This window comes from Pimephales promelas, chromosome 10, assembly GCF_988280905.1.
Source record: "Pimephales promelas chromosome 10, fPimPro1.hap1.1, whole genome shotgun sequence".
Taxonomy (NCBI): Eukaryota; Metazoa; Chordata; class Actinopteri; order Cypriniformes; family Leuciscidae; genus Pimephales; species Pimephales promelas.
In genome coordinates this window covers 26,351,481-26,375,088 of record NC_142778.1, presented here as the reverse complement: position 1 = coordinate 26,375,088, position 23,608 = coordinate 26,351,481, and the positions used below count along the sequence as shown (strand labels likewise).

At 37.6% G+C, this 23,608-nt stretch overlaps 1 protein-coding gene across 1 annotated transcript in view; it reads right to left on the bottom strand.

The window, feature by feature from the left end:
• Positions 1-1,594: 1,594 nt before the first annotated feature.
• The window catches only part of LOC120462064 (solute carrier family 66 member 2), a 41,229-nt gene continuing 19,215 nt past the window's right edge, over positions 1,595-23,608 (bottom strand). The window contains exons 4-5 of the mRNA XM_039650500.2: positions 12,738-12,954; positions 1,595-1,902 (exon numbers count right to left, since the gene is read on the bottom strand). Of these exons, the coding sequence (XP_039506434.1) occupies positions 1,728-1,902; positions 12,738-12,954 (392 nt within the window). The 3' untranslated portion in view covers positions 1,595-1,727. The remainder of the gene's footprint in view (positions 1,903-12,737; positions 12,955-23,608) is intronic.

Genomic DNA, 23,608 nt, shown 5'->3' with positions numbered 1-23,608 from the left:
GAGGTAGAAAGAGAGCCAAAACTGAGATGGAATTGGAAAGTGCTTTTTTAAGGCCACATCTGTAGTCCTCCTGAGAGCCTGGCGCTATAGTGGGATTTAAAGTTATAGTGACCTTTTCTTTGCAGTGATAAATAGTACATAACTCAGAGCTGATGTGAATGGTAACTTAATAGAGTGGAACTCTTTTATGATGAAGACTCCTCATACCTCATCAACTGCAGCAGCAGAATTGAGGTGAATGCATTTTTTTTTCTCTCCCACCAGTCCTATCAACTCCCATATAAAAACAGTCCAAATGTCAATTATTTGCGGGCAGACTGGCGTGATGTGCATGGATAAACATGGACGATACGGTATATGACTGTTGTGGTCATGTGGAGAAGTAATCAGTGCCATATTTACAGAACATAGAAGACTATCAACCCAAGTTGGCTCAAAAATTGTCCATCATTGGCTTTGTGTGGTTATGATGAACTACAACTGGTTTTCCACTGGACCATTACGCATTACCATTCTACTTTGAGTCAAAAACTTTGGGTAAAACGTTGTTGCATTTGCAAAATGCTGACAGCAATATAGAAAAGTGATAATTTAGCAAAATGACTTTGCTGAAAAGGGGCTATCGATCTGTGATAATTAAACAGAACAAAATCCATCTGTTTTTCTTGTTTGCAATGCAATCATACGTGATAAATCAGTTTTCCCATTATATATTTATGGTATACCCTCATGCTGTTCCACTGATACAGTTAGGTAATTAAAGTTTGGCAATAAAATCATTCATCAGCACTGGTTTTGACTTCAGGTTTAAATGTCTAACATTAATCTGCTGCTTAAAATATGGATTTTCGTGTGCAACTACGCAAGTAATAATCATTTAAGTGCTCTAAAATGAAAAAGGACCACAAATGGTTGACAAATGAGCTAGCGGTTTGAATTCAGTTTCTAGCAGATGCATTTGGCACATGCATTTCCAAGCAATTTCATTGCACTAAGAGCATATTGGCTCTCACAAAAGCTAGCAAAAAGACAAATACTATAAAAATAACAATGTGAAAGGTCATTCATTCAGTGAATGTGTATACTAGATTAGTTAAATGTTCAGCAGGATCATTTAAGGCCTTTTCACTCTCCTTTGAACATACTTGTTGTTTGGTAAGATGTGAAATAACTTGAAAATAGAGATAAAAAAACAGGAAAACTATATATAAAATAATTTATATACAGTGGGGTTTAAAAGACTGAGGCCAAAAGGAAAATCTGGGATACAAAATCAAAACTAAAACTCAATTTTTTTTAGTATTTTGAATACAATTAAAAACACATCATGATAAAACCAATACAAAACAATTTAAAATTTTGCTCTAATTCTAGTCAACTAATTTTTGACAAAAGGTCAGATTATTTCTTCTCCTTATAAATCATTAGAATTTTTCAAATGAACTTTTTACTTTAATTCTCATGCTATGATAAAGCATTTGTAAAAAAGTAAATGATTTAAATGATTGATAAATATATTATTTAATATCATTATTAAATTAGTAAGTTATATTAAATAAAAGAAAAACAGAATAGAAACATTTCCATAGTAGTCTAAGACTTTTGAACCCCACTGTGTATTTGTACAAAGCAATAAAAAATACTGAAAAAGTGTGTGTAGTTTTGGTATGCAGCATGTAATATGTCCTTGTTTAGGAGTGTTGATGACCATCATTATTGTAGTGAGTTCAGCCCAGTTTGATTCTCGTGTCCTGGCCGTAGAAGCCCACCTGGAGCAGAATGGCAATGTCAATTAAGATCTGTACCGCACCACAAACCAAGAACTGAGTGGGGCTTTCATTGATCACAAAATACGCGGTCTTAAAGATATCACCAGCGGTCCACAGGAGAACCATCTTTATGCTGAAAAAGAGGGAGAGAGACAAAGAAAGAGAACATTTTACTAAAGCATTCAGAAATATATAAAGTCTCAGCAGTTGGAAAGATTCCCATTCAGCTATAAAGTTCTGATAAATGAACCTCATTCGAAACCTTTTAAAGGCATCACCAATACATCAGACTAATGCATCGCACAATGTCCTGTCCTCCCACTTGATAAAGTCATACATCTGTATATCTCACACATTTGCAAGTCTCTGAAGTCATGTGCAATTGAGTCCAGTGGGGCTACACTTAATAAGAATCTGAGGAGACAATTATTTCATATAAAATATAAAATTGTGAAGAGGTGAGGTCTAACTTCTGGTACGTAACAGCTCATAAAATCTAAAAATAGATCCATTTAAGCATTTTCTGCTGAATAATTTGCATTCTACAAATGTCAATTTGACTGTGTGAGGATAAACGACAGGAGGAACAGTGCATCCTGGGACAAAACCTGCTCTTTATTAGTCAGAGAAGGACCGAACCACCTGCAGGAAGCTTGGGGGACCACAAAAGCACGATATTTTGTAAATGTCAATCCTCCTTCCTTTTTGAAAAGCAGAGAAAAGTTTTTGAAAACTTCCAGGAATCAGCTAAAGTGTTCTCGAGCAAAGAGCGATGCTGCGTTCTCAGCGCAATTTATGCTGAATGAGTTCATTCTTTTCATTCAAGCTTAAAGAGAGAAAAGTGGTCTAAAGATGAGCACAGACTATCAGCTGTCACAGATGGAGCGGGCGGAGAACTTGGACTTCTTATGCTCCCGAAGGTCATCCCGACAATAGAAATGTGTCTTTTACACAATGTGAGGCAGCAAATGCAGATAACTAATGAAATGGTACATTCTTCTTGTCTACTTGATGATACAAACCCATCCGTCTAGACATGACATTGACTATGATTATGTTCTTCCTTCCTTTTTGTGCATTGATTTGGTATCACAGGAAGATTGTGAATGAGGATGAAGGAATATTTGCTGGCAGGAAGTATTCATTTAGCTGATGCTTTTATCCAGAGCGACTCACAATTGCTATATATGTCAGAGGTCGCACGCAACTGGAGCAACTAGGGGTTAAGTGTCTTGCTCAGGGACACATTGGTGTCTCACAGTGGATTCGAACCTGGGTATCTCACACCACAGGCATGTGTCTTATCCACTGCACCATCAAATAGTGACGCTTTTGACAATGCGTCTAAATCCGACGCACATGGCACCCTTTAGCGTCAATATAACACGCTTCGCTTATGGATAGGTTTAGGTCTGGGGTAGGGTTAGGGTTTAACCACTAGGAGGCTCCGCCCATATACGTATATCTGCGTCTTATATTGATGCTAAAGGGTGCCATGTGCGATGGATGTATACACATTGTCAAAAGTGTCAGTATATGACGCCTTGGGATGAGAACGGGCTGACAAAACACTCATTATTGGTGCGAACTAAAAAGTACTATGTGATGTGGTTGTGAAAATGATAATAAACCTCAAAAGGCTATGTATCCTGAAAATCTCCAACCCGATCTCACGGGAATTCGTATGAATTTTACGAGGTGGCTAATTCGTAACAATTCGTACGACCTCACTCGTACGAATTAGTACGATTTTGCTAAACCGTACATATTTTACGAATTAGCCAATTCGTATGAATTCGTATGAATGACCTACCCCTGACCCCGCCCCTATAAACATAAAAGTCACGTGGGTTTAGACAAATCGTACAAATTCGTACGAGTGAGGTCGTATGAATTAGTGCAAATTAGCCACTTTTGAATCACTCGTACGAATTCGTACGAATTGGTCGTGAGATAGGGTAAATCTCCATTAAAATGTCCTGTTTAAAGTGCGTTGAGAGAAAACGTGTCCTGTATCCGATCTCAAAGTTACACCCCACTCTTCTCTCCTCCTTCATTTGTCTTCTACATTAGTTTACTCTAGAGACCATTCTCAAACATCATTAATGAGGATGAAACATTAATGAGGTAATTAAGTAAGGTGGGTCATCTGTACAAGAGCACTGCCACACACTAAAAAACACTTAAAGGTTCTCCATCTTTCGCTCAGAGAACAGAAACTCATCTAATTGTTCCCAAATATTCATTCTAAGACAAACATGCTCTTTCTCATTCCCAACAACAAACCGCTATCTTTCCCTCCACTCTACTTCCCCTCCAAGCACTTTGCGGATTGACAGCAGATGAAAGAAATGCTCGGCAAACAGCGAGCAGCGCTTCAGGGCCTATGAGAGAGGTAGAAGTGATTATTGCATTGATTAGGAGAACTGAGGCCACGGTTACAGCACTCCCGTCCACACTGAACAGCCCTGCACTCAACCCTGACAAGCCTTCAATTGATCCTCTTCCACCTGACGCTCTATCAACCCAAAGAAAGAAAGAAAGAAAGAAAGAAAGAAAGAAAGAAAGAAAGAAAGAAAGAAAGAAAGAAAGAAAGAAAGAAAGAAAGAAAGAAAGAAAGAAAGAAAGAAAGAAAGAAAGAAAGAAAGAAAGAAAGAAAGAAAGAAAGAAAGAAAGAAATAGTATTAGAAGTGAATTAAAGAAGAACAGACAGACAGGGAAACAAAAGATAGAACTATATAACACAACTTCAATAATCGGGTGATAGAACAATACTACAGGGTTAGGAATATGGATGGGTTGCATGTAATTATGCATAATTCATAGTTATTACTACAGTAATAAATGTAACAATAAATAAACCATAAAATACACAGAAAAATAGAATGATGGAATAAAAGACAAATGATATACAAATAGAATGATAAAAAAATAGAATGATATAACATTAGAATGATAATACAATAGAAAAAAGAATGGTAAAACTATATAGATAGAACAACAGAAAGACGACAAACTAGAACGCCAGAATGATGGAATGATACATAGAATGATAGAAAGACAGAACAGCAGCAACCAAGACGTAATGATAGAATGAGAATGAACAATGGATGGATGGATGGATGGATATTTTATGCATGCATAAATTCTGCATTTAACGTAAGGATGCTCGTCCATTTCCGGTTGTGGAGATTGATGTCGAGAAAAACAGGATTATGGCAGAGTCTTCAAAATTTACTGTCCTCCCGTCTTTGAAACGAAATGTACATACATGTAGATGTAATTTTATATATAGTTATATTTATTTAATATAATTTTTAAAAGAAGTATAAACACAACGAGGGGTGTCTGTTTTAACTGTTGTTGTGACTAACGTTTCTTTAGTATAACCATGGAGTATAAAATTCAATATAAATTCTCGGTATTGCATTGGACTCTACGATCGGCGGAAGTTATCGAGCATCCTTACACCTTCACCGGAAATACCGCCGTGCATAGAGCCCATAGATAGATGGATGGATGGATGAATAGATAGATAGATGGGTAGATGGATAGATGGATATGAAAAAGAATTCCGTATTGACAATTGCCAGAGATATCTAAGGAAGGGGTAACATCCTGAAGATCTGCTCCAGACAGATGTATCGACACATCGGGCTCTTTCTTATGCACAGTCTCTCCGGTTTCTCTCTACTGAGTTTACATCGATGTAGGGATAAACCGTGACCAGCGAGAAGCCTCTGAAAGAGAGAACGGCTCCCACATAAAAACCCTCACTGAGTACAAATGCTCACAAAGGGAGTGAAGAGAGCTGATTAAACTAGTCCTGCTCTTCGCCTATGGAAAGAAAAAGACAAGTCAAAACAAAACTCAAAAGAATCCTCAAAAGTGGGCTCGTCAAAACTTTGACCAGTGAATTCAAAAGGCTGGTGAGAGAAAAAAAATGAAATATGTATGTAGATCGATCCATCCGTCTCAAAACAGGAGAGTTTGCACATTTTCTAAAAGAGATCAGTCTCCACAGTCCACACAAAAGAAAAAAAAAAAACTCCAAGAGAAAGATAGGGTGATGGGGACATTAAAACCCTAAAACTGAATCATGTTTCTCTACCATATGGCTAACAAACAAGCTCACACAGATCACTGTCTTACAAACAAAATGTATGTAGCCGATCAAACCAATCTAGAAATACATACAGCACAGCTGCGATGTGGTCTGGATGGAAATGGAGTGTTCCAGCAGCCTTTAAATTCATTCAGTTGGACATTATAATGTCCCCTGTTATATATTTCTATTTCTGTATGCACAAACCCATTAAGAGCAATGCAAATGCCCTACAAAGATACATGTCAACTGGAAAAAACTGATGGTTTCCTCTTTCCCTTCTTTGTCTTTCCCTCCAGAATGCCGGCACTCTGCTCTCTTTAATTTTTCTTTTTTGTCTCCTCCCCTACTCCGCTGTGCTTTGCCCTGGAGGGGATGTGAATAATTCTGTTGTGGTACTGGTCCTGGCAAGCCGTGGCTGCCAGCGGCTCATCTAATTCAATCACACGGCTCAGTCTGATCAATGGGGATTGTGCTGGAAGCCGGCGTACCTCCGCTCATCTTGGGTCAGGTGGGGATTCACTCCACTGGCTGTTTCTTCTCTAATTAACCCAGACATGACAGCCAACAACTGTGAGGGCAACAACTCTACTGACAGAGGTCTGTATGTTTGCGTGCCTCTAAGCGATAGCAACTCAAAGATCGAAATGTGTCAAAACATACCTTGTTAATATGTGCTGAGGTGAAACATCACTTTCAGGTTTCAGAAAGTCCATCACTAAGTTTGGAATGCAATACTACCATATTTCTGCAGTATGCATCATGAATACTACACTGTAAAAAAATATTGTTGGTTTAACTTAAAAAATTAAGTAAGCCTTAAAATTTTAAGTTGATTGAACTGGAAAAAGTGAGTTAATACAATGAAGGAGATTGATTTAATCATCAGAAACTCAAAATAATAAGTTATCTGAACTAAATGAATGATTTAAGTTGATTCGACTAAAGAAAAAATGTTTTTGGTTTTATTAGTAGAAAAAAATTAATAGAAAATTAATAGGAAAAAAAAGAAGAAATATTACTTGACAAGGGACTACTGGCGGAAAATGGTACTTGTGCTACAACCTGGCACAATGCATCTCTCATTGTTTTTATACAAGGTTAATGTTAACTTGTGCATTGTCTCTGTTTAAATAAATGAAATAATAATTATAAAAAAGTTTCTTGAGCAGCAAATCAACATCAGAATGATTTCTGAAAGATCATGTGACACTAATGCTACTGAAAATCCAGCTTTGCCATCACAGAAATAACTTAAATTTTAAAACGTAAAAAGATTGAAAATTGCTATTTTAAATTGTAATGCTATTTCACAATTTTGGGGTTTACTTTATTTTTAATCAAATAAATGCAGCCTTGGTGAACATAAGAGACCACTTTGAAAAACACTAAAACAAAAATAAAAAGTATATAATTCACACTTTTGAACTATAGTGTACACTGCAAAAAAAAAAAATTAATTAATCAATATTTTTTTCACTTCTTTTGCAGTAAAATGATCAAAAAAATAAATTCTAAAGCAATCCTAAATTTACTTGCAAAGCGAAAGTACGATTTTTTTCAGAGATAATACATTGAATGCTTAAAAAGAAAACAGGTTCCCTCAGTATTGTTGACTTGTTTAAGGTTAATAAAGCATTTCTTTCACTCTGCTTGTGCCCATTTTCATGGATGTTGCTTCACTACGTATGATAAATGAGTTTTTGCCACCTGGGTGTTTTGCTGAGTGCCATTTGAAGCATATAGATCACATGCACAAACAGACCAAAGAAAGACAAATAGCTCCCACCAGTTGTCATAACAGTAGCCACAACAAAACAGAACTGCATCTAAACTAGCGAGGACACTTTCCGTTCCCCAGATACCCAGTACAGATAAGTTAAATCTACAGCTTCTTTATTTTTATAAACACGGGAAACATTTCCTATGAGTGTGAAGCTCCCAGGGGTAATCAGGGCCGATCAGGGCTCTGTGTGAGCAGTGAGGCCCATGGCGAAGCTCGGTCTCGTGGGAGAATCTAGCTGCGTGTCCCTGCTTGTTAGGGAGACAGATTACAGTGCACTTGGCTTCATCAACACAGCAGGGTCCTGATGCTAACTACGCTCTCGACTTAGCATGGAGCCCAGAAACTGGTTTCAGCCAAGATTAGAGCTGAGTGGCTCAAACTTTTTTTGGTTAACTTTTTAAAAAATGTTTTAGAGCTTGTGTGGAGGTGTCTGAACTGAGAGAGTGAGAGAAATCAGGTGAGAGACAGCAGGTGAAAGACAGTGGCAGCAGTGTGATTCTTGTTTGCAATCTGAGTATAGTTGGGACTTATAAAATTAAACTCCAAACAATAAAGATAACTATGTTAGCGTCCACATGAAAGATGATTATGTTTTGTTTATTATACGTCATCTACTACTTTAAATGCTCAAGTTCTTTAGAGTCGGCATGAATTGGAAGTTAATGACATATGCGAGTGAAATGGCTTCGCAAACAAGAAAAAAAAATGTAGGGTAGGATTTTGTCTGGAATCTCGTGTAAGTGACGTGTTTCCCGCTCTCGCCCCGTATCACGTCATCGGAGAAAAGATGAGAAGAGGTGTCGTTGCAAGAGGGAGATGATACAATTTTGATTAAAGATTACGAGGGCACATGAATTTAAAGGGATACTTCAAACAAAGATGAAAATTCTGTCAGTATTTACTCACCCTCATGTTTCGTTCTTCTTCTTCGGAACACAAATTAAGATATTTTTTGGTGAAATCTGAGAGTTGGATCACTCCTCCATAGACTTCTTCGGGGATTGAAACTTATTTCCCAAAAAGTTATTAAAAGACATCGTTAAAATAGTCCAAGTGACTACAGTGGCTCAATCCTAAGCTTATCAAGCGACGAGAATACTTTTTGTGCGCAAAAAACAAACAAAACAAAAATAACGACTTTATTTCAACTATTCATTTCCTTTTCTGTGGGCCTCGAGTGAGTTCACTAGTGTAACAGCGTAAGCTTCTGTTGTTGTACGTCACAAGCATCACACACATGACCAGCGTCGGCCAATAGTGAGCTTACGTGTGACGTAGCTCTACGCTATCACACAACGTTAACTGACTAGAGGCCCATAGAGAAGGAAGTGAATAGTTGAAATAAAGTCGTTATTTTTGTTTGTTTTTGCGCTCAAAAGTATTCCCGTCGCTTGATAAACTTAGGATTGAGCCACTGTAGTCACTTGGACTATTTTAACGATGTCTTTAATAACTTTTCAGGGCCGGCAAGTTTCAGTCCCTTAAAAGCTTATGGAGGAGTGAGACAGCTCTCAGATTTAATCAAAAAATATCTTAATTCGTGTTCGGAAGATGAACTAAAGTTTAACGGGGTTGGAACAACATGAGGGAGAGTAATTACTGACAGAATTTTCATTTTTGGATGAACTATCCCTTTAAAGAATGATGTGCATGGATAAATCATTTATAATAAACTCTGAAATATTCACAAAAAAAATCCATTTTGATTTCATTGTAAAGTTGTATGGATTGACTATCCATGTTTTTATCATTGTTCTGAAAGTGATTCCAATGATATCGTTCCTCTATATTTCTTATAGTTGTGGTGTGTTCTTCCCTTTTCTCTTCGAATTAGAATCATTATTAAAACTTTATAGTAATCGTTCACATCCCTTTACAACCTGTGTCTGAGGTCTTTTCTTGCATCAGACGAGATGTTTTAAAACAAGGATAATGAGTGTTATAGTCTGTAAGAGACTAGAGAATTCGCAAGGTGAGAGTCCATGTCCGCTGCGTCATTACATCTCTATAATTAAAACCATTATCAAACAGTCCACCCCAAAGCTAAAGATGATATATTCATAATATAATTTCACACTGAATATGGTAGAGTGAAGGATAAAATAGGATGAGCTCCTTTTGCTCACATAAACAGTTCCCTCAGGGTCCAAAATCTAAATTGAAAAAGACTAGGAATCAATTTCAGTAAAAATACAAATCTGAACTCACAAAAAAAAAAAAAAAGCCACTGTCAAGATTTCTGAGGGCCTTTTAGAAGTTGTAAAATGGGGCAAAGGCTCATGGGAGAGGGGAGTCAGTGTGCCGCTGGGTATCGGTCCATTAATGTCAGTCACAGGCTGAGACACACGCTGCTTCTTGCATCTTCCGTCACAAATGAACACATGAATTTAAACAGCAGTAGAAGTGGACACAGGATTCAAACAAGGAGAAAAAAGGTCAACAGCAGAGATGGGCGCTATCAAAAAAATAGCAAGGGGAGATGGGCCATTTAAATCCTTCAGGTTCAATAAATGTCCGGCTCAAGGGCACTGTTGTATCCTCCCAGCTTTACTGGCCCATATTAAGGACTGTAGGGGGGTATGGGTGGTTGGTCTTGTTAAAGACAGTACTTCACGTGTCATTGGTGAAGATACTGTACTGATGTGGAGACTAATAAAACTCTCTCTACAAGGGCACTACAACACAAACACAAGCTCTGTTCCACAACCACGTGAAAAGGAACTGTTTTCATTCCTTTTTTACGTTTATTTCAAGACTTTTACCATATTGCATGATAGTAAACTAAAATGCAGTGCCTGGCCACTTTTTGTCTGTTTGGATCTAAATAGGCAAATGCTTAAGAGTTGATGACTGGATCATTATTGCAATGATTATTATGTGTCCAGCTATGTTTGGCAACAGTTCTTCTAACCCTAATTGATGGAGTGTGTATATTTTATTTTCTTAAATAACCATGTAAGAAGACACATCATGGCCACATTCCAGGACAACAATGCTACGATTCATCAGGCTCAAATTTTTCACACATGAATTAGCACCACTGAGTCCAGACCTTAAATTCTTTGAAAGTTATTGGGATGTGCTAAAGAATGACTCTTGCATTGTCAAAGATGAAAAAGTATTGTTGTTACTACTGTAGTAGTAGCACATTTAATCACTTTAGATCAAATCCAAAAATGTTTGGGTGCTGCCTTCTAAGGTTAAAAGGTTCATTACATATTTAAACGCTGATATAAATACTCAAACAAACACTGGCATACTGTCTTGGTGACAGTTATCTTCCACGGATATATGTTGATGGACAGCTTCAAAAATACACTCTGAACCATTTTTCCAAAGGCTTCACCAACAATAAATTCACACATGCATATGTGCCAAAAAAAAAAAAAAAATGCTAGTACAGTGATTGGTCGAAGGCCCTTGGCGCCTGCAGACGCTGAAATCACATCAAGGGCAAAGGCATTACACACGACGGCATTGAAACATTTATTGTGTTCAGAAAAAAGATGGATTTCCGGAGAAACTACATTTACATTGGCTTCCATTTTCCCTCTCTCAGCCTAAACTGTGCTTACAATGTTTAATTTGGCTCATAAAGAGGAACTTGTCAAATCAAGTTCTGTGGAACAGACTATGAGATGAAGGGCTTTTCCCCTTTATTTATTTAAAAAAAGAAAGAGAAAAAAAAGTGCTGGCTTCAGCTAAGGTGGAGCTGATATTGTGATTATTATGCTGACTATAGCCAGAGGCTAAAGATATTAGCTTTACTCTAAATTCTCCCTTGCTCTCATTTTGGGCTTTTTTCAAAAAGTACCAGTAAGGTCAACTTTGTTTCACCAAGGAGTCTTCAGATTTGAGCAGTGTGGGCTGTAACATCAATTAACAAGCTCATTAGCTGTCTAATTTTAATAATCTTCATTATGTGCTTTTAATGAGGGATGTGAGTGAGGCATGTCATGCAAACAATTACTGTGTGTGAATTTTAACCTTCTCTCCTTCCACCTGCCATTGCACCGATGACATTAATACACATTGTGGCAACATGGGCAAAAACTGCAACAACAACAAAAAGGTTGTGTAGCATAGGCTGTAACATGTTTTGAATGCTACAATCGACATTCATTGACATACATGGACGGTAGTGTTGTTGTAGTGATTGTTTTACAAGTTTGGATTTTATTATATTCACCAATACTGGGCAAATAGTACATTTTCCAGTAGCTTCAAACAATTTCAGTGCTAAATGAAATGTTTCTGTTGTCACAGTCCTCGTCTGCACATGTCTGTCTTTATCTTTACTACACTTCCCAGGATTCTCTTGTCTCCTCACCTGTACTCATGCTGCGTTCATGTGCTATGGTAATTATGGTAAATACCAAAAGCCGACGTGTAAAATGCACATGAACACCCCCTCATGCGGTATTTTCCACTGGGCAACTCGTAGAATATTTTGATGAACGAGTTGCCGAGATGAGATAACCTTTGATCTTTTCAAAATGGCGTAGAGCACTGCGAGAGTCGTGAATGGTATAAATATATACTATTCATGATCTAGAAAATATAGGCTACAGCATAGTATTTACCTTTTGAGTTTTGATAAATCATTTTCTTGCTGTTGCAGATGACTTAAGCAATCTAAAATAGTTTTAACTAAATAACAGGTCTGGATCTCCATCAGAGGCGCTCACTTCCCATATACCCAAGCCATTTCCGAGAATGAGTTTGGGGATTTGCTTCTTAATATTAAAATACATATACATTTCTTTATAATTTGAGGTGAAACATAATGCTTATGATTACGTTTTATCTACTTGGAAAAACAATGTACTGTTGCTAGATAGTTTGTGGAAAACCATCTAAATGCAGTTAAGGTCAAACTTTCGGGTCCAATCGTGTTAGAAAAAAATTGCCGTCCGGACGAAATCTGGTCTAATATTACCGGGTTTGCCTCAAGTCGGGTTTTCTTTTTAAAAGACCTATAGAACACACCCTTAATGCAACATTTTAAGCACAACAATTAAAGGGGCCAAATTAAGCATTTTAAAGAATGATCAATAATAGTTTGTCCCTTGTTTACCTCATGCCTCTGGTGGAGCGGTTGTTGTAGTTCTGCAGCAGCTGAGGCAGGCCCAACATGGCTTCAAACATCACTGCCAAAGAGCCCAGGGCCTCCACAAATAGGACCCAGTCCAGAAAGAGGAATGTTATGAAAGCACACAGCAACATGAAGGCAAAGCAGAACATCAGATAGTCCTCAAAAGAACTCCAGCTCCAGAAATACCGAAGGTCCAAATCTGAAAGAGAGACAAAGAAATAAAAAAAATGCATTAAAATATCCTCCATTTCATTTACAGACAAAAAGATATCTCCAAGCATCTTCTCTATAACACTACCCAAGAAAAAAGGGAAACTTTGAAGCATTTTATCATTAGTATGCATATCACAATGCTCAACACCTCACACAAACTCTTTCACGCTATGAAAAGTTAAATGAGCTTTGAAACCTGTATGCCTCTCTCTGCAATTCTGCATTATATAAAGAAACCCATTTACGACAACTCAACATTTCATTTACAATTTTCCAGAGAGCCATAAAATAAATGACCAGGTTCTACAGTGGAAGACAGCCTAACATTCAGCAGTGAAGATTAAGCACTCATAAAATAAAGACAGACACAAAACCATGAATGTAATTGCAATATGTATTATATACAAAAGTTAATTTTTTTTATTGTTTTGGAAAAAACACTGAAAATTGAAGTGATGGCCACTGAAAATGTCGAATCGCCATTGAAATATAACATCTCCATATACAGTATATAAAGTGAAAATGATGTAGATATAATAGGACATCTGAACGCAAGTGGTCACAGGAGACATATTTGAAATGTGTGATACAGTTTTTCTCAGTCGCTTTGGTGCATTTCTCACATCACTATTTACATTTGCACAACAGTTAGTTCAACCTCCACAACATTTAGTCATTTGTGCACATCATAGTTGCAGTTTCTCATTCCTTCCAACAAATTGCTAATGCTTTTGGACATGCATCAATTGCTTTCATACAACTCACTGCTGTTTTATAGCATTATCATTTGCTTATGTCATATCAATCCAAATTAACTATACTTGTGAATGTTGAATAGTCATTCCATATAAAACTAATAGTCCTCATTTCATTGCTTGAGTCATCACATACAAAAATGTTGAACTAGTGGGTCAAAATCCGTCAAGCAATTTTTTTTATCTTTAAAAAAAAACCTTTTTTATCCTAAATTGAACAATTTCTCACAGGTGAACCTCAGCTTTCACTGATGAGAAGAGATGTGCATGAATGATTTACAGTATATGTATATGTTGTTTGTTCAGTTCCAATATGTACTGTGATATTGTTTACAGTTGTGCACCGATCTACCCAAAGGGAGTTTACAGTATGTTTGTTGTAAATAAGGGTGTATTTTTTTCTTTTGCACAATGTTGTAAACAAATTACTGTAGAATTGCAAAGAGCATGCAGTAAAAATTTGAAACATACATATTCAGTGTCTTGTACTCAATTACCGTACCTCACTACATACTGTAAATACAGTAATGTGAAACTTTACTGTAGTTTTCAAATGCCTGTGCAAATAGTTTATAGGACTGTCTTGAGTATTTCCAGGTATACTGTCACCAAGATCTGACTTTTTTGTATTGGCAAACACTTACAGAGTAAACTGTCATAATGAAAACATGACAAAGCCATTTGACTATCTTGTTCATAAACAGATGTACTTTTCATCTTGACGACACTGACACTTTCAATGACATGAATACTTGCTTTTGAGGAATGAGTTATCCATTTTGAGCAAGTGACACACTTTTGCAGGTTATCAACTAAGTTTTGCAGTTTGTACTAATTGTTTTGAGAACTGCATTAACTTTTGTGCAAATGTAAATATTGATGTGAGAAATGCACCAAAGCGACTGAGAAAAACTGTAATACCATGTGAAAATAGTAATCTGTCTTGGTTGGCTGATCATCACCATCTTAATACCAAGTGGAAACAGTGTTACTGTCCCACACGCTCGATTTTGGGGAAATGTTTTATAATTTGCAGGAATCAGGGAGACTCCCAGAACTTCCAGGAGGGGTGGGATGTCTTTTGATTGATTGATTGATTGATTGATGGATTGATTGATTGATCGATCGATCGATCGATCGATCGATCGATAGATAGATAGATAGATAGATAGATAGATGTCCTTTTAAGAGTGTAGTGATCTTCTCTAATTATTATCAAAATAGAAATATTTTCAGAATGTAGGACCTGTTCTGTCCAGTCTCTCAAATACCAGTAAGGAGACAAAAAAGACACAGGATAGTGAAGACAGGCTTCTTTGTCACATTGGCCATCTATACATTAGTGATCACGTACCATGTAAGACATTCTGACAAGATCAATGACTACCTGTCTCTCTCCCATACTGATAGCACAGGATCCTTAAATGAGCTGACATCAGCTCCAGAGAATTGATAGCTAAATAATAGCCCTATTTGTTACAGCTCTGACTGGAGTATCATATTGAGTGGTAGAGAGCCCACAGCACAAGATGTCATTTAGTAGGTTTTATGCTCTGATTACTTGTATAAATACCTGACAGGCACCAGTACTGTAGCGTGGCTGCCTAGCCATCCGCTGTTCGGAAACATTAGCATGATTGTGTTGTAAAGGACATCTCAATGTGTGTGGTTGTGTAATTAATGGATCATATTATCAGAAAACTCACAGCTTCAAATGGGAGTACAGATAGGATCAGGAATTAGAAAGCCTCGGAAATCACATAAAAGTTAAAGGTGCTATATGTATTTTTTAGCGGCCTCTATCTGGGATGTTTCAGATTTTCTTTACTTTAGCTATTTCATTACAGTTACATTATTTCAGCATATCTGAAAACTTGTAATTTATCACAATAAAAAAATAGCGGAGGTCTCTCCATAATTCAAACGCTCCGCCGAAGTTGATCCGTGTTTTCGTCCTAAGTCGATTTCATTCATGTTTGGCCTGACGAACTTCGGCAGATACATTTTTGTTTTGTTTTTTATATTTATGTGGAGTTTGTGTTGTGCTGGAGGCAGGTTGTTTTCTGATGTTATCAGACTCATTTTGTAAGCTGCAGTGCCATCGCATAGACTGTATATAAAAAGGAGAGAGGCTCGGGAACGCGCATGCACGTCACATCCGATGGATTTCGCAGAAAATCCGACCCGGAGACTTCACATAGATATAGGAATACTGGCCTTCAGAGATAATAGCAAAACCCGACAAGTGGATCATTGTAATGTGTAACGACAACCACTTCACATTAGAGAAAAGTTTCATTTTAGAAGAAAATTACATATAGCACCTTTAAGTGCTAAGCTAGGAAGGAAAGTACAAGAAAAAGCAACCCCTAAATCTTTCTCACATGTACACAACTAACAGATCACTGCTTGTTCCTTGAGGATAGATCTGCTGTTATTCTTGTAAACAAATGAACTGACAGACAATATAAAAGACACAACACACCAAAAATTACACAGAACAGGTCATCCAAACCATAATTTGGGCCAGAATGTCATAGATTTTTTTTTTTTAGACCTGCAAACAACCAGAACACCATAGATATCACTTATAAAATGTCATCATCCTTCATCCTGGCTGATGTGCAAGCTATAACCTGTCATGCTCCAGAACGTCTTGTTATCCACTGGTGGCATTCAACGGAACGGTCACACTTCAAAACAGAGTATAAAGGTGCAAAAAACAAGAGCAGAGCCTTTTCTTCTCAGATGTCCACAGATCAAACATATCAATTACAATAGGATCTATCAATGTCGTAGGTTTGGCCTAACCTTTGTATTATTCTCTGAAAAAAAAAAAAAAAAAAAACTCACATCATTGAAGCTTTCAGGCCACAACATCTGCAGATACAAGAGGTTTTACCCCCCTACTGCTTTATGCGGGGAGGCATAAGGAACCTTTGGGGAAACCTTTGTTCCCAAGGTCTGTAGCCTGATGAAGCCTTTCTTATATTCTGTCCGTGGCTGGATGTAGAGGTTGAAACAAGGGCCCTGTCCAATTTTGCTGGCTCTGCCCATAAGCTGCACACTCAATGAGAGAGGGCTACTCTCAGAAAAAAACAGGAAATTAACATATAAACTCATCACTTTTTAAGGCTCACCACTGAATCATCCTAATTTACATATCTTTCCCTCTTCCCTCAATCATTCTCTCTCTCATGCCGAGATCACCAAAATTCTATATGGTTTATACAGTATTATACATGTTTGGTATCATTTTAAATGCCTCAGCGCGACTAGTACAAATGTCTCATTCCCAAAGAATTAAACCAAAACGTAAGAAAGTTTTTAAGAATTTAGAGATAACTTGCACACAGAGAAGGGTGTGTCTTCCAGGCAAATTGCATCCTGCCCAAAAAGTGTAAACTCTGAATACAAATTCCCATTATTAGCAAATGTTTCCATGTCAAAGAAATGTCTATAAAAAGAAATGCAATTAAAGGCTCAGAACGATTTATAGCTCAAATTAACCCGTGCTGCGGAGTGTGGGCAAGACACTCAGCATCATGTATCTTCTGTCAGGTTCACATCTCTTCTCTTTATTCCAGAGCATTTGGTGTGTTGTATTTATTATCTTTGAACTGATTATGAAATTGACATGATACATTTACCTGACATAATAAATTGTAAATATTTGATTTTATCCTGATTGGCTGTGAAATTGTTTTCCCAAGTAGATTAAACGGATTTGTATGTTACAGCAAGTCTGTGTCAGATTAGTAACAACTAATATTTGGCACTAATTTAAGTGTGCTTGGTTCGCAAAGACAAGAAGTGAATTTCCGAATAGAACACCAAAAATGCTGCTTGACCAATCTAAATCTTACCTCTGTTTTAATTAAATTTTACTTTAGATAAGTGTATGTGGGAAACCACGGCATGGCCAATCCAAAGCTGGATTGGTCTACTTATATCTGCAGTAGTGGCCATACCTCTGCCTGAAGTAAACGTTACTTTAAATTAAAGTGTATGCAAAACCACAGGGGCTATACCAAAGTGTCAAATTCAAATTAGCTTTATTGGCATGAATGTGTAAAATAGCACAATATTGCCAAAGCATTAGACACATACAAACATATAGATAATTAGAAGTGAACAGTAATAATTTGTGTCTTTGATTGTATGCGTGAATGCGACCATCTCAGATATATAGCCAATTACCTCTGTTTACTGACCAAAACTGACGAGCTTGTGATCCCGAGACCCGCATTAAACAGAAGGCATGAGGACCTCAAAGCAACATAGCTTTCTAATATGAAAAGTAAAAGAATAATCAAATGTGCTGCTAAACTATTATATAAATGACCATTAACCAATTGGCATTCTAACCAAAACTCTAGGTTGTGATAATTTGCAGTTAGATAAGTTAAATTGGAACTAAGACCTTCACCCGTTCTATGGGATACCGCCATTGGACCGATTTAGATGGGCTTAAAAATATATATATTTTTTAAAATAAGTAAATACATGCAGCGTTTGGGGAGATAAGATCATTCACATTATCTTTCATTCTAATATGCTTGCAGTTAGATAAGTTAAATTGGAACTAAGACCTTCACCCGTTCTATGGGATACCGCCATTGGACCGATTTAGATGGGCTTAAAAATATATATATTTTTTAAAATAAGTAAATACATGCAGCGTTTGGGGAGATAAGATCATTCACATTATCTTTCATTCTAATATGCTAAACTATAATCATATTTCACAATATTTCTGAAGGATTGTGACAATGAAGTCTGAGGTAAAGGCTGATTAAAAACATAAAAAGGTGTTTTCATCACAGGAATAAATTACATTTTTAAAATGTATTAAATTAGAAACGTTTTTGTTTTTTTTGAAAAACTGTAATATTTCACAAAATTACTGGTGAGCATCCGATACATAGGCAAATATAGTCAAAAGTAAGTATGTATGTATGCATGGATGTGTGTGTAGTATGTCTACTATATAGTATCGGCTCTGGCTAATCTGGCATCTGCTGGCTGTGTGAACAGGACTGTAAGCATGTCAAGTGACGTCACCTTCTCGAGTGCAGCCAAGACAGGACAGAGTTCCGGAGCCATTTCATATGCATTTTAGATTGACATTTGTTGCAATAATACTTTAGGCCTAATAAATCAACTTTTCAGACAGAATGAATACATTTGAGAAAAGTTAAAATTGTAGGCTTTTAAATGGCACTTGTATTCATTTAATACTTTGAAAAGAGCCTGATGAGATTTATAATGTGCTGGGAATTATTTTTTTTATGTCCCTGCCAATGTGTGGATGCCATCTATGGTGGTTGCACAGGGTTTCTGGGTTTTGAGAACACTAATTAAAGTAGGCATGCTTAAGAACAGATGCCCAGAACTGTTCAGAAATAGCATGTTAAGTACACACACACACACACACACACACACACACACTCGTTGACCTATCAATAACCTACAGTCTTGACTCCACCTCTGCCTCCTAAATATTCAGTACAGCTCTTATTTTCGTAGTGTTTTTGACCGACATAACCACAACTACTCAGACCTGATGCACATTATGAATATTTATACAACGTGGTGATACTACACTGCATTGATGATTAGTATGCATGTGTTCAACATACTTTCTGTCAAGTGTGACCATTCTATTTATATTAAGCAGTTCTTTCTATCTCTCACGCACACAATTTATCCACGATAAGGTTCTAATGAACCTTCTGTCTTTTTGACTGACACAATCAAAACTACTCTGAGCTGATCCACTTAATGAATATTCATGCAATACAGTGATACGCACACTACTTTGCATTGGATTTCATGCATGTGCACCCATAGCATGCACTTAATTCCTGCCAAGTGTGACCAGTCTATCTACATTAACATCCATGTGGAGCTCTCTGAATTTTAATTAGCAACATTCTGGGTTAATTAGTGAAGCTGTGTATCTAGGAAAAGTGCTTTTTACATGCATGCGTCAAGTTTGGTGTGAAACAGCTTGATGGGATTATGAGGAAACATCTGGAACAGGCAGAGGTCAAGCACAAAAGTCCCACTTCGAACACCCTGACCCAAATGTTTCCATAACCTACAGGTAACCTTGGTGAGCTCTGACAGCCATGATGGACTGATGCAACTTTACAGCAATGCATCATTGAGAAAACTATGATAGTGTGATGGGTCGCCCCAAGGTTTGCCCTTGGCCGGATAACATTTCGTGTTGGAAATAGGTAATCGATCGAGATTCTACCAATAAGTGACTTTAAATTAGATGAAAAAGATAATTAGGTAGGGGACCAGGAGTGGTAATTAAGCATTTGACCCCGAGGGGAATGACTAAAACAGCTTGCGCTGAGAAAATACTTAAGAGGTTGAACATCTGTGAAGATGCCATGAGAGATGTCACTAGGGGTTTGACTGCCTGACAACACAAAGTCGAATGATTAGTTTAACCTTAGTAATCCACAGCACTAGAGTGTGGCCTTTTGGGATCCATGAAGGTCGATGCTTTTCTCACACAAAGCACCCTTGGGTTAAAGAGGGTGGCGACTCTTGGATTAACTCTTAACATCGTCCACAAGCTTCCGGCATTGGAACTTTATCGCAACAACCAAAAGTAGAGCATACTGCAATCACAGCACAGCAAGATTACTCTAGGTAGCCAACAGCAATGCTTCAAATAGGAGAGCTGATACTGTAATCCGCTGATTGTGATGTCATGCAATGGCAGTACTGCAACTCGTGAATATTAAAGGGGTCATGAGCTGGCTTTTTAAATGTTATTACATTGTTGTCTGAGGTCAACTTATGACGTTCGCTTCGCTTCAAGATTAATAAGTAATAGGCTATTTTGTACCCTAGTTTTGAGCCTAGCTGAAAAACGCTTGGTTTTTATGGACGTCTCGCACTGAAGACTTGGAAGTAAAACGCCCACTGCTGTGAGTGGAAAACAGTTTTGCATATTATAATGAGTTTCAACTCACCCGTTGATGCTCTTGGGGGAAATTGTTTTGAAAACGTCCAAAGTTTTAAAATGGCAACCGGAATGGTTCCCCCATACATGTTCGACCCAGAGTCTGTGTGTTGCACAATTCCGGTCAGATCCAATATAGACGGCACAGCACCGTTATTCTTTACTCTTAATCGGCAAATCCAGTCTTGTTCACAAAACAATCCTCAGTGAAATGACGGACAACGTTTTACCTCATCAGCTGGAACGTCATTAAAAATAAAGTTTATCCATGCAGTCCTATTGAAATCCAGAGGAAGCATATATGCAGCGACTGTCTTCTTCCACAACCAGGCACTGCACAATATTCTGTATTGCTCGGTAACTCGATCCGGTTTGTCATCACGAGGTAGGCATCTATGTTATTTAGCTATGCGTGTAATGCGTGAATCGGTGGGAGGCTAAACCGGCCGTGTTGAAGTAGGCATTGACCTTCTTCTGCGGGGGTTGTGTTGTATCCTCTTTGACGTCATAGTTCCCCACTTTGAAAAATGAGTCGTTTGCTGAGCCTGGTGTCAATAAAGCTTTTATTGGACTAACAAGGACGTTTTCAGTTCTGAAACTTACAGGATATTCTTATAATATGATGACCTCTTGGATGTCAAAAGCTCAAGGAAAATTTGATTTCTCAGTTAATCACCCCTTTAGGATAGAGGTACTGAAGCAATAAAAAAAAGAGTGATTAAAAGGTACACTATGTAACTGTTGTATGTATAAAATGAACAAAATTTTAATAACAAATCAATACATCTTCAGTCCTTCATCCAAAACATATTTTGTCTTACTCTAATTCACTATGGTAAGCCTATTATAAGTATTTATATTTTAGACCAGTCAAGGGGTTTCATGGGAAATTACGTACAAATGTCACGCGCAGTGCGCGTCTAATATCTATAAAATCCGGCTACTTTTCCCCTTTATCCGCTTGTGGTATTGGTAAGTTGTCACAATGACCAAGAAAGGTTGACAAGGAATTGCAAACCTCCAGAGAATCACTTTGATTGTCAGCGATCTCACAAAATCTGTCGGCGAGTGAATATCAGGCCTAAAATCGTGTAGTAAACTCGGCATAAGGCATCTTATTGAACAGATAAATTGCCATGTAGCTCTCTAACAGAGTTCTTTGTAAAGCGTTATCTATTGTGTAGGGTCATTATTATGGGTTGTTGTAGCGCTGTGCTGGAAAATATTTTCAAGGAAGTACCCTGTCTATTAAAGCTACAGTAATACCTTCAGCTTAAGCTCCTTTCCATCTAAATTTCTCCAAGTAGTGAATGTTCTGAGCAGTATGATAATATCTCTCTTTTTTTAGTTATGAGAAAGTTCCACATTCATCCGCAGAGACAAGTAGAGCCGAAACACAGCCAAAACATTGTTCTTACGTAAATTGCATGCAGTTTTGTTTGTTTTTTAACCAATATAGGGACCAACATTTACATACAGCAGAGTATAATCAATCAATCAATCAACATTTATTTATATAGCCCTTTACATCCCTTTTTCAAGGTGAACCAAAGTGCTTTCCAAAATAACAATTAAAAAAAGAACAACAATAATACAATGCAAAATGGCACAGAATGAGTCAACAAAGTTATGATATAAAAGCCAGTCTAAATAAATAAGTCTTAAGCTTAGCTTTAAAAGGGCCTAATTCCGTGATAGTTCGTAAATCGGCAGGTAGCTTGTTCCAAAGTCTTGGCCCAGCTACAGAAAAGGCCCGGTCACCCCATCGTCTGTACCTTGTCCTTGGGACAACCAACAAAAGTTGATTTGTTGACCTGAGAGTCCTGTTTGATTCTCGTAAGGTTAGCATGTCAGTCATGTACGGTGGAGCAAGCCCATTGAGAGCTTTAAAAACAAACAGTAAAATCTTAAAATCAACTCTAAAAGAAACCGGAAGCCAGTGAAGCGAAGAAAGAATTGGGGTTATATGCTCACGCTTGCGTGTATTAGTTAAAAGACGAGCTGCTGCGTTCTGTACCAGCTGAAGGCGCCTGAGTGATGACTGTGATACTCCCACGTAAAGTGCGTTACAGTAGTCTAATCTTGAGCTAATAAAAGCGTGAATAGCTTTCTCAAGATCCGAACGATTTAAAAAAGGTTTGACCTTTGCTAATAGACGTAGCTGAAAAAAACTTGCTTTTACCACACTATCAATTTGTTTGTCAAATTTCAGGCTACTATCAAAAGTCACACCGAGATTTCTGACAGTCGGTCTAAAACTTGAAAATAACATATTAGGGTCAGTGTTTGCAGACTCACCAAATAATCAGTCGTTTTAATGTGCTCTTTTTATAAGTCGTTTTATAACTTTAACTAGAGGGGAAAAGAGTTTGAGTGTGAAATCATTGTCTCTTTATTTGTATAGTTTGCATAGTGATTACAGTTATTACGTTCCTGTGTATATTGCATGAATGAGGGGTGGTGTTTTGGCAGATATTGTGTTTTACAATAGGTAGTATGCCATACGGAAACTTTGCCACTGAACCTACTTTAACGAAGACAGTGGGGCTCGACAGCCTTTGGCCCCGTCCACAGTACTGCGTTTTCGTTTAAAAACGGAGAATTAAAACGAATACGATCTCCGTCCACACCAGCGTTTTATCTGCGTATTAGAATTGATCTCCGTCCACATTAAAACGACTGAAAACGCGGATCACGTGACTATTCACCAACACTGGGCATGCGCGTGCCAGTGTAAACAGCGGTAGACGAATCGGGGAAGGGTACGTCATGACTGATGACACCCAATCATAGAGCCGAGCGTGAGCCTCTGCGTCATCGCTTGTAAAGTCCTCCGTTTTGTCCCATCTACACTTAAAACGCCCTCCGGAGATTCAAAACGCAAAACGGAGCTGCAG